We start from the raw sequence: 12351 nt of genomic DNA, 5'->3' as shown, positions 1-12351 counted from the left end.
TTTTTTCTAAATTAAATGTTATCATTCAACAAAACCGTACAAGCCAAATGCATGTGTTCAGTTTGGTTTGTGTTTAAATATCATTAGACTCCTGCATCTGGATGGGGGAGTTCTAGGCTGCCAAGAGGAAAAGTACAAAGGTTTCTTACTGTATCTGGGATTATTCTCTGCACATGTTCACTTCAGAATTCCTCAATGGTGTGCGCTTCGAGTGTATACCTCCAACACAATTGCATAGAAGCTTATTTTATTCTTTGACTTGTGATAGCTTCCCTATCTCATAAGAACTATATCAATGGAACAAAATGCATTGTTCTGTTTGGAAATAACGTCTGCTTTCAGAGCATGTCTGATATCAAAAGCGGTGTTATTTACGAGTAAATAACTGGTAAATAAAAAAAAAAACCTCTCTATCTATTTTCACTCTAAATATACTAGTAGATGGTTGTTGAGATGAAGTTAAAAGGCTTGAGGATAAATGAAAATCTTATTTCCAGTGCAAATTTTTGTTTGAAGTACCTATACTGCCAGTACAAAAATCAGTATAAAATTCATACTGTGACTCGATAGATTATTTCTTCATTTATGATACTGTACAGGTAAGAAATTCTCACTTTAATACTCTAGTGCACTGCTTCAGTTTAATGTTGAAATCATGTTATATATAAAAAGAGAAGTGATTATTCATTTATTTTGCAAATTAAAAAAATATGAAACCTAGGTTAGTGCATTAATTCTTGAAACTAGGTGCTTCCAAAACGGAAATTGCATAGAAGTCTTGAAATTCTGTAGATGGTGGAATAACAAACACTGCTTTGTTGAGGACCCCCCCAGCCCCCCCCCCAAATCCTCAAAACCTAGTGTTGCTTAAACTTGTATTTAAAGCAGTTAATCCTTTATTACAGTCTCTTTCCCTTGTTAACTTAAATTACTTATCCAAAATAATACAATGCTTACAACCTGAAAAAGAGTTCTTTAACTGTAATTCTTTTCAAATGAAAACTAACAACAACTTATGTTTTGAATGCTAATTCCAATATGAACGATCTGTGCTGCTGAGATTGTCAGGAAACTGCTTAGATTTCAAACCATAAATATATGGCTGGAAATGTTTCTTCTGGAAGTCCATAGGGAAGCTTTTAATGGAGCATGATTGCATTGTGTGTTTTCCCTTAAACCTAATGTAGTAGTCCATGTAGTTGAACTACTTTTGTTCAGGTGAACAATTCTAAATCTAAACACAACAGCTGAAAATTATTATGAAAAATCTTGCTGCTCATCATTTTGTCAGAAACGTTCATCTCTAATGGCAATTTGAATGATTAAAGGACCTCAGGGAAGAGGATCTATGATAACTTTTGGAGCTGCTCTGAAATCCCTTTAGGAAGGCTACGTTGCCAGCTGTATTAAGGTTTAAAGAAGGTTCTCTGAGGACAGTCTGCAGTTCTTAAGTCAGAACTAGTAAGAAATGCAGAACTAGTTTTCTGAAAGTGGTAAGCTGCCCCCTCGTCTAGAAGCATATACAGTAACGTCTGATTTCTCCAAGCAAAGAAATTTAAAGCTCATGTTGAAAATTGATTCATATGTAATTAGTGTGTTAACCTCCAAAAGACACTGAAATTTGTGGTGCCCAATATTTTATTTTTTTTCATAGCTTTGGTTGTCCCTCAAAATCTTCCTTTTTTTTCCCCCTTAAAGTTGAGAACCATTTTTATGAAGAAGTCAAAGGTGGAAAGCCACAGAGTGCTCAAAAAGCCTGAACAGTTTGTTGCAGCTGGGGTATAACTTAAGCATCGTACTGACTGCCTCTTAATTAAAGTAGTTCCTTTACAGTTCTTTCCTGAGTCTTGAAGAAGAAGCTTCCTGCTGCCCTTCTTTTCCTTTTTCCCCTGCCATGTCTGCTGCAACTCTGCTTCTAAAATGAGAATAGGATTTCCTATTTTGCAGATCTTCATCAGCTCTCTTGTCATATCCTGTGATTTTGCTACCTCATGGATAATTGTGTAGTGCTGTAGCTTGGCCTCTGAAAAATAAGATTTGTCTCCTCAGAATTGAATTGCAACAGGTGAAAAAGAGCAAACTTGAAAAAGCTTTGTAGATAATATTGTCGCCATTACAAATGGACCACAGTTTCCAACTCATGTTTCTATTGTTGCTGGACTCTCTTGATCAAATCCAAATATAATACTCTAGAGCATTTATGCAAAAACCTATATGAAAGTCCATTTTTTGACTGATATACTTCTTGATAAGTCACAATATAACTTCTCTTGTTTTTTTTTCCTTCAGTCATAGCTTTGTCTAGTTCGATTCAATGAACCTGGGTGTTTTGCTTACTTTCTTAATAGCTTATGGAAGTAAGATACTACTTTAAGATTTGAGTAGGCATACAGCACTGTTAACTGCTCTCTTTTCCTTGTATGTGATGGGTCATAGTCTGTCTTTATTTGTGGTATTGTACTCCCATACACCTATTTCACTTGATTCAGTACTTGAATCATGTTAGTTGTGAGTTATTTTGTTTTTACTACTTGCTGCTTTCATATTTAGAGCTAATTAAATGCTCTAATGTTCATATCCATGAAATAAATGTAAATAAATAAAAATCTCTGATGCTTTAATTTTCTGGAGATGTGTGAACTCCAAGAAGGCTACCTGTTAGCATCCTAAATATTTGTCAATTATATTACGTACATGGCAAAATAACTTTTATTTTGGGTCTTGTGTTCTTGAAATGCTTGTTTATTTTGCACAGTATTAGATGTCTGACTTAGGATGGCATGATACTATATCTTTTAAGTATTCTATATATTTGTATTACTATATCTATTTTGTCTTATTTCTGTAATTCTTAATATCACAGGATATTAGATTTTGTAACTGTAGTAATAAAGACTCTCTTTTTCCTTTCCAGTACCAATATTGGCTTGTGGTGGTGATGACTGCAAAATAAATTTGTTTATACAGCAGGATGGTCAGGTATTTATAGCTTTTGTCTCTTGTTCAGAACAGTACAAAGTTCTTCTGCTTCATTTCTTTTCATGGGTGCTGCTGATGATATTTTGAAGTTCTCAAGTAACTGTTATCTCTCTCTAGAATAGCCATCACTTACAACTGTTCTTGTTCAAATACGCCATTCATTTCCTCGGTAATTATGTACAGAATATTAAAGTTGGGATCAATGTGTAAAAGTTTTAGTCTTCATATTTTTTTCTCTACATGAAGATAGCCTGTCTTTCTAATCCTGCTGACCTGAAATAACTCTGCCTTTCTTTCTTTAATGGGTATCCATTCATTGAGTGCTTCATATGGAAATGACATTATTTTCAGTCTGCAAGCTCTCACGATAAAATAGAGATGATTGATTTCTATCTATGAAATTGTGTATTTGTCATTAACTATGCCCCTTGTGCTGAATGCTTCCGAAAGTCCAAAGAAATATTTAAAAGATTTGATCTTCTACAAGCATATACATTTTTTTTTTCATGCATTATTTGGAAGCTGACAATGTTTAATTTTTCATATGGTTAAATGTTCATTTGGAGCACTGCAAAGAAATTCTGTCCTCTCCTGCATCTATCTGTTCAGAAGCTTTGTTATACTCTAAAAGGAATTGTTGAACGATTGTCAGCCAAAACAGGTGAGAAGATGTCTTCCCCCCCCCCCCCATCAGTCCCTTTACGAAAATTAAACAAACAAACAAAAAGCCTTCAACCAACCACTGAAACTCACTGAAACTGACACGTATAGGAAGCTTTTACTTACTGAATCTTTTCAGGTATTCTTCAGCCCTTAAAGGCCGAAGAACAGATATTCCATTCTACCTTTTGGGAGAGACAAAAGCCTCTTGTAGATTATTTTGCATGTTCAGGCTGTTACATGCAATAATAAGGATTTTCCCTTCTTTTCTTTTTTTTAATAAAATAAATGTTTCACCATCTATCCGCTATGTTCAGTGATATCTTGACCACTAAGCAGGAAAGAAGGGTCACTTTCTTAGCTTTTGTTTCTGTGTAGCACATAAATTGAATTGCTTTAGTGACATCTGAGAATGAGAGTGCCACTCATGAACCTTATCGTTGTGCTAAAGGAAGACTTTCATCTTCAGGGTTGCACAGTTCATTTACCTCATTTAAAATACAGAACTTGTTTTCTTGTATTGCTCAGCTTAATAAATAACATGCAGTTTGACTGCCAAGGTGGTCAGAGAAGCATAACTTATTTTAGCAGATGTTGGCCAGCTTTTTGAATATGCCAACATTCCTAGCCATTCTTAAACACAGATGATCCATCAGTCTGTGGACGGATGAAGGAAGGTAACTGGAATAAACAAGCTCCATGTTCTGAAGCAAGTTTTACACTGCTGTCTTTTTGGAGAGACTTTGCTCATAGAAGAAATAGGGATTTTTTTCTTCTGCATTTCTTCTTTTTATTTTTCATATTGTCAATTTCAGGAAGTGTTTTCACCAGCTGTCTTAGCTGGGTAAGGGTTCAGAGTCCTCTCATAGTTTTGTTTTGCTTTTTTTAATATAAAGGATTTTTTTAATTATGTGGTTTTTGTGTGGAGTTTTTTTTTCTACTGACTGTATCATATGTTGGGACTTCTGGTTGGTGTCTATTTTAATTTTCCAGAGCATTACTGTTAATTAAGTAAACTCTACAGACATCAAAGAGAAGAGCCCAAATGTGATTACGTGTAGAATAAAAATGCCTGTAGGGTATATGACCGCTATTAACAAAATGAAAAATCCTTGTGAGCCTTCTGACATAAAATCCTTCCTAGCTGCTAAGGGGAGGTTCTCCTCTTTATTCAGGCTCTCTCAGATCTGCTGACACCTTTATTATGGCTTCTATAGTTCTATTTTTAGAGGTATTTGAAGGAAATGTTAGCACTATCGTGTCATTTTTCATTTGAACTTAAAACCTGAAGTTCGGCATCCCTCCCTGACTGGTAAGGATCCCTAGCTGCTTCTGGTTGATTGTGACTCTTGGGAGTCTCTTCCTGTAGTTCATGTCCTAAAAACAATCATATGAACCCAAAACGAAGAGTAATGGCTCATAAAGAAACATTCAAAGAAAACACAAAGGGCATTGTTATACTCTGAGGCAAGATGAGACATCTTCAGGTTCCTTTCATTAGCTGACTCAGCCTGCCTCTTGGGTAAACTCATGAGTTTTATTGTTGAAATATATTTATTCATAAAAGCTGCTTGGTTTGGAAATTGAGTGTGCAGACTCCAAATCCTTTAAGGTCGTCTACCCAGAGATCCCTTAAAGCATTAGGAGTAGAGAAAAAACAATCTCTTTGCTTTTCTGAGTTACTGAAAGAAGATATTGATTTATAATTGGTGTCTAGGGAAGAATCTTTCAAAAACCATTATAGCTCTTCTTGCCTGAGATATTAAAGGCCTATGAAAGGAAATCAAAGAAAAGCAGAGTATCAACAAAGATCTTAAAACAAAAGAGCTCTGTGTTGAATTTGGTTTTGTATGAAGGTTTTATTGTGTATGTTTGAGTATGCTTTGTCCAGATAGTGTGGTGAGATTTCAGCCAAATTGGAAAGTGGAGTCAGAGACTTAAAGGTAGTTCAGACTCCTCCTAATTCTGTGAAGATTATCAACTGGATCAAGGAGGGAGATCCCATCTAGTGTCCGACAGAGAAGAAAACTGATAGGACTTGGGCTTCTGTTAGCTTCTGTGGCAGTTGCCAATTTGCCAATCAGTGCTGTCAGCCTGGTCCTGAAGGACATGTACTCAAAGAACCTGTAGGCAGAGTTAGTTGTACTGAGTGTGCTGAGCATGTCCACAGACAGCCAGGCTTCATTAGTTGTTACCTCTATAACAGCTTTATTCTTTGCTTAAAAGATAATATTTGTGGAGCAACATTCTGGTATAGGTTAAGAAATTAATTTAAAAAGGCAGGGGAAAGGCTGTAAAGTAGGTGGTGAGATAATGATTTTTTGTTAGATACAACTATTACATACTACTATAACATCCTCATGTATTCAGTAAGGACCAAGGGGAAAACTGAAATAGAGAAGGGGAAGGCTAAGAATGTAGAAGCAAAATCTATAAAATGAGGAGGGTTCCAGATGAAAATATTTATAAATAGAATCTAGGCAATACTAAAAAGTTATCTAACCATATGTATCTGTAAGAAGCTTTAAATTGGTGCAGATTTAAAACAGAATACATCGAAGGAAACTAAATGTGCAATATTGAGAGGGAGAGAGATTAAGGAAAAGAGCAGGAACAGTATGAAAACCCAAAAAAGTAGAGGGCTGTAACAGTGACACTACTGTTGTGTCAGTTTCGATGGACAATTTTTTTTTTTTGAGAGGCAATCTCTTGAAAATTTTGAGTGAATGCTTGTACTTTAGCACAATAGACAACTATATGCTTGACCTAGTGTTAAGCAATACATAAAAGCCTATTCAGGAGGGGACTTAGAACCCCAGGGGGGGGAATTAATAATGTCAAAGTAATTAGTCTTACCCTCTAAAGTGGACAGAAATACCTACTTTCCTTAATTTTTCTCTGTGATGAGAGAAGATGAGGCTAAGTTTTTTGTTTTTTGTTTTTTTTAAAAAAAACCTCCCCCCCCCCAAAAAAAAACCCCTTTGAAGTTAAATGTAGGAATGAGAATTATTAGATGTGTGTTAGATATTGCTAAAGTGGCATTTCAGGAGATATGCACACTGTTTAACATAAAAGGAACCATAGAAGACAGGAAGGTTAGCAAAAGTTCAGCCTGAACTAATTTTTCAATTGGGAATAAAATTGCAAACTAACTTTAGTGAATGAAAAATACAGGGCATGAAGTACATCATTTATATAAATGAATGAATAAATACGTATTTTGAACTACTATCGGAGATGTGAATAGTTAAAAAGATGCAAAACTCATTACATTTCTAATGCATTATAGGAAACAAGAAGTCTTTAAATGAGTCATTGTTTGAATTTGCTTCCTCGGCAGTTCCTGCTCTTATATACGCAGAATCAGTTGGGTATTTAAAATAAAAATCTCTTCTGTAATGTCGTATCCAAGAGTGCAGAAGTCACTAGCCAAACAAAACTTATATGGCTGTGAGAACATAGATTCTTAATCAAGACCAAAACTTTCTGATCTGGAAAATTCTCTTAAACCGTTCTGGTCATATGTCTCATATACAGATGGTTCTGTAACATTAGAACTGCAAATGTGAAACAAGGAAAAGCAGAGGAACATTGCTTAATGGGAGAAGATGATTTTTTGGGGATTACCCGGGAAGGTATAGACCACAGGGAGAGGCATTAATTTTTGAATGCATTTAGTTAGCTGTAAAGCTGCCCAGGTGAATCACTATTGCTGGCCAAATTCCCTTGAGTTGAAGACAGAAGTTTTGAGAAAGCCTTCTTGTTGCTGTGGTTTTTGTTCTTTCTTACTGCGTTGCTTTGCTTTGTGTACAGGTAAGGGAAGAGAACTAAGCTGCAGTGTTGTGCTGATAGCAAGGTTTATCACTTAGTTGTCTTAACTCTTAGTGGGCCTAGGTAAGGGATTTAGCAGAAGATAATACAAGAAATAATGTGACTGTTCATATGTATTAACACTAACATTTTAACTCTAATGATTATTTCAGGCATTTTATGCCAACTCGTCTTTACTCAAACTAAAGCAGAAGTTAGGGGATAAAAAATATCATGGGAGTAGAGCTTTCTATGGACAAATAGAAATGTTTTAAGTGCCAAGTAAGCAATAAACATGTCTACCTTACTTGAATTAAAATAGAATGGTAAGATTACGTATTTTATGAATAAAATTATACTATTACTGAAAGTTCTTAAGAGGGAATTTTGACCATGATTGCGTTCCTGTGTTCTTGAGCCTGTGTTCATAGAGGTTTCCATCTGCAGATACAATTATTGATGTATATCCTTCTTAGGTAACATAGGAAAAATAAAGGACTTTTCTAAGTTTAAAGACTTCTACCTACATAAGTAATACCTATTAATAGTATTGTATTACAAATTATTAATTGAAATTATTTTAAAGACTTTCTTCTTTTTACCCCTGATTTTACTTGTATTCATTTTTTATATAATCTGCAGTTGCATCCACTTCACGTCTCTGTAATACATAAATTTACCATGTCGTACCTACATTATGTTATTTTTTTGTGCACCATTCAAAGCCTGATTAACTTAAAATTTTTAAGTCTCTTCAAGGGGAGCTCCTTTTAATTATCCTGCTTTCCCAGTCTTATATGGGAAGTGCCGTAATGTGACACACCTCTACACAATGGTGACAACACCAGAAAGGCCTATTTAACATCTATCAATAAATTATAATCTTAAGTAGCAGCATATGTTTCCTATTTGAAATAACAGGAGCTGTAAATATAGGAGACTTGCAACTCCAAACCTAATTGTCCAAGGCCATATGTGCATGGTAATTAATATATTTCTATGATGTAACAGGAATTTTTATTCAGTTTCAGAGAACATTAATACTCCCTGGTCACGAAGACTGGATAAGAAGCATTGAGTGGGCAGTCTGTGGTCAGTATGAAAGATGAATAAAGTGGAATATTGGTTTTAATGACAATACTGTTTTACTCCTCCACTAGATTGTTTTGATGCCCTGTAGCTTCTGAGCAGTTTTGGCTGTGCATCTTTTTCTGAGGTGGTGATAGAAAGTCAATGGTAATTCCAATCTAAGACAAGCAGATTATTAAAAATAAAGGTGAAACTTTGTGTCCTGTTAAAAATAAGAATTATTGAAACTATATGACAATAAATTTTTAGTGATAGGAATTATGACTACAGTGAGATTGATACAAAACACTCGCATCTTGTGTTTGCATACCCCCTTTGGTTTTGCCTGCCTCAAGTGTGTTCACTTGACTGGTACCTAAATAAAAACAAACAGGAATTTTAGCAACTTGTCCTTGTGCTGGTATCTGTAGCTGAGTGAGAAAGAGCTGACCCCTTTTTTGAAAGGAGTGGGAAATAGAGGAGCAGAGTCCTTCTTCTCCATTTTTTTTTTTTATAAAAATAGTTAACAGACATTAACTAATCAAATATTTCTTGTAATGGCGAAAAGAAAGTAAAATTAGAGGAAGCAACCATCCTGATGAAAGAAAGGGAGGAAAGGAGTTCTTAAAAAGTATTAAGTAACTCATTGTGGGTGTCAGAATATGGACAGTGAGAGCCATAAGTAATAGGGAAGCAAATGTATGGTATTTACCATAAGGCAGTGCCATGCCTTAAGAGCAAGGAAGTCTCCATAGTCAGTATGTTCTAAATAAGTAAAGGGTTTGTAATGGGAGAACGAGTTGATGCTGAAATAAAAGCAGCAGTGTTTGATACTGTATACAATTATGGAAAATCAGGATAATACTATAGTAATACGAGTGTTTAGAAAGATGGTAGGTTAATCATGGCAATGGTTGCAATGAAAAAACATATGAAAGTATGGCTCTTTAATTACTTTTTTTTTTTTTTAACCAAACAGGTGAGGATCTCTTCTTAGCAAGCTGTGCTCAGGATTGTTTGATAAGAATTTGGAAAGTGTGTACAAAATTGAAGCAATTTCCAGAAACTGAAGACGATTCCATAAAACTGAAAGAGACCATTTTTACTGTTAAAGGTGGGTAACAGCTGTAAAATACTCTTGTACAGCTTCTTTCTAGTGTATGTGTTAGTGGTTTGAGGACCAGGTGGTTACCATCTAGCTTGTTTTATTTTTCTTGTATTAGAAGCAGCTAAGACCAGCTTGATTGCATTATTTTTCTACAGCCATTAAAAAAACTAGTGGATTTAAAGCAGTGGCTATGTGAAGCTAAAGATGTGCTATGAAAACAGCAAAGCAGAGAGCTTAATATCAGCATGTATCATTGTATATATTCCAGCTGCTAGTACGCTGTTTTGAGATACGTTTGTTTGGGGGAAGTAAGCTGTTAAACAGTTCTGCTCCAGTTTAATAACGCCTTTAATTTTCTTTCAATGCATTAAGAAGTACTAGTAGTATTTAACTCTTAAAGAAAGATGATAGAATGGATAAGTATGTGCAGGTTTACTGTGTGGTTATTTAACATACTGCTTGGGCGCTATAGCATTAGAGGCTTGTAATGCTGACACGAGGTAAGTTACTAGGCAACTTAGGTAATATAACATTATACAAATTTCTTTGTATGTGTAAAAAGTGCTCATGCTGTTTGCTGCAAATCCAGATTCATTGTTTGAAGTATCTTAATGCTTGTATTTACAGTCATTTGGAGACAAGTATGCTTAAGTTAAGAGTGGGTAGAGGCAACTTGAGTGTTTATTTCAAAATTCCTTGAGAGTTCTACAGGAATTCTCTAGCACTGCTCCAAGGTGATAGGCTGACATGTAGCTGTCAATATGGTATGTGAGGCCAGCATCCAAGTACATTTTCAAAGAGCTGTTCAATATTAATAGGCTATTGGTAGGTGATGAAAGCAGTTGATTGTATCTCTGAAGATGCCAGAAATGATCTGGTCTTTTTTCAGATCTGACTTCTAGAAACAAATGTTCTTTTCTCCAATTTGTGGTAGGCACTGTTACAACATATGCAATTACCTTGGAGTCTGTGTTGGCTGGTCATGAAAACTGGGTGTACGCAGTTCACTGGCAACCTTCGTTTTTCAAAGGTAAAAAGATACCAAACATCTTAGCAGTTGCGTTAGGGGTTGCATACGTAGAGTACGGTCTTTGTATTTTGTTTGCATTGTTCACTTGTCACTATGAAAATGTTAGAATTCTGCAAAATGTTTTCTAGGTAAACTGATGTTTTGGCTGCATGTGCCACAATAGCACATCTTACTAGCACAGACTCTCTCTGTGGTTGTGTGTTGCGTGATGCTGTGTCTTAGTCATGTTTTCTTTTATGAATGAAAGACAATAACTGAGCTATACTGACTTCATTATAACCAATGTGGTGTTTATGGAATAAAATTCATTTTTTTAGTATATATTAATAGCTCTAATACTTTGTCTTTATAAACTTACTTGAAACGTCCATTCTTTGGAAGGTAAACATCAACTCAAAAGCACTCTTGTTTTTCTTCGACTAGAAGGGAGCAAATAGCAATGTTCAGAAGTTTCATCTTCATTCTTCAATGTATTAATACAACATGCCAGAGATTCCTTGCATATCAGTTTTGGCTAGCTAACATGTAGTTTTAAAGCATTAACTCAGAGTTTTATTGAGAATTTTTTACAGATTAATTCTGCATCTTGCCCTAGTCTTCATCTTTCTTTTTAAATTCTCGAATTCTGACAGCTCCCTTTTGCAGTACTGATTTGTTTGTGCATGTCTACCCAAGGTAGAAAGGAATGAGATTCTTGATTTGACGTGCTTGTACTATCAGAAGGCTCTAGTGTATTTGTATTGGCAAAGCTGCCCTTCCCCCCTGCCCCAAGCTGTTTTAGGGTTACTGGTGTCAGGTGACTTCACCAGTACAAAGCACAGCTTTACCAGTGTATATGCAGTACTTAAGCAGTATAGTGCAATAAGAATGGCAAAATACCTATAGAGAAAGGTACGGGACTTGCTTGAGAAACGATGGCTTAATTATCTGTTCTTTTACTATTTATTTAAAAGCACCAATAAAAGATCTTGCCCCTTAAACCAGGGGTTAGACAAAATATAAGCATGTAAGTCCTACACTGTAACCCAGAAAGCCCTATCCTGATAGACCATGAAGTTTTCTAGGTGTCTCACATACATGCATTTACATACATACATACATGCAGCTGCTTCTGTTCTTTAGCCTGTCGAAATGTGGGTTCCCCAAGTAGGTATTATTCCTTTTCAGTAGAGGTAGGCTGATCAGAGAGAGGTACTCCAGGCATTGCTTGCTGCTTCCCAATGCAGAAGATAGGAGATCTGGCACTGGTATAACATATTGCCTCAGGGGATGGATGCACACCAGTGTCTCTGTTCTCCAAGGAAGGTTTCTCAGCAGTTCTTCTTTCTGGAATTTCCTGTCTGGCTGATGAATTAGCTTCCTCTTCCTGTTCTGGCAGTGTTCAGCTGTTGCCTGGAACATTGCAGTGCACTTCAGAGAGCAGTACTTCCTGCTGTATGTGCCGCAAGGTGCTAGAGTCTGTTGAAGTCCGTTATTGAATCTGACATTTAATTTGGAGAACAGTGAATATTGGCATAGAGACTGTTATTTTAAACTGGAAACCTCATGGTAAATATTCAGTACAGAGATCTCCTTTGAGGAAAAGAACTGAGAACTGCTAAGCAGTCTCTGTGTGAAGCTCTAGCTTTTCCTCCAAATTACAGCTTTTTCAGTATCAATTTGGAGAGAATTAAACAGTAGAATGTGGTTGTCCTCA

General features: G+C 35.7%; 1 protein-coding gene and 1 long non-coding RNA gene across 3 annotated transcripts in view; one reads left to right on the top strand and one right to left on the bottom strand.

Annotated features, from left to right (window-relative positions):
- The window catches only part of ELP2 (elongator acetyltransferase complex subunit 2), a 40060-nt gene that overhangs the window by 5966 nt on the left and 21743 nt on the right, over nt 1-12351 (top strand). For both annotated transcript variants that reach the window (XM_026118364.2, XM_026118366.2), the window contains exons 6-9: nt 2915-2979; nt 8475-8541; nt 9497-9631; nt 10560-10655. In XM_026118364.2, coding sequence (XP_025974149.2) covers nt 2915-2979; nt 8475-8541; nt 9497-9631; nt 10560-10655 — 363 coding nt within the window. The remainder of the gene's footprint in view (nt 1-2914; nt 2980-8474; nt 8542-9496; nt 9632-10559; nt 10656-12351) is intronic.
- Nucleotides 856-11977, bottom strand: LOC135327514 (uncharacterized). The gene is made up of 3 exons (XR_010387739.1): nt 11755-11977; nt 11014-11074; nt 856-2023 (listed from the first exon to the last, which is right to left on the bottom strand). It is a non-coding gene; the product is annotated as an uncharacterized LOC135327514 (long non-coding RNA).

The sequence above is a fragment of the Dromaius novaehollandiae genome, chromosome 2, assembly GCF_036370855.1.
Source record: "Dromaius novaehollandiae isolate bDroNov1 chromosome 2, bDroNov1.hap1, whole genome shotgun sequence".
Classification (NCBI taxonomy): domain Eukaryota; kingdom Metazoa; phylum Chordata; class Aves; order Casuariiformes; family Dromaiidae; genus Dromaius; species Dromaius novaehollandiae.
This window is presented reverse-complemented; position numbering and strand designations above follow the sequence as displayed.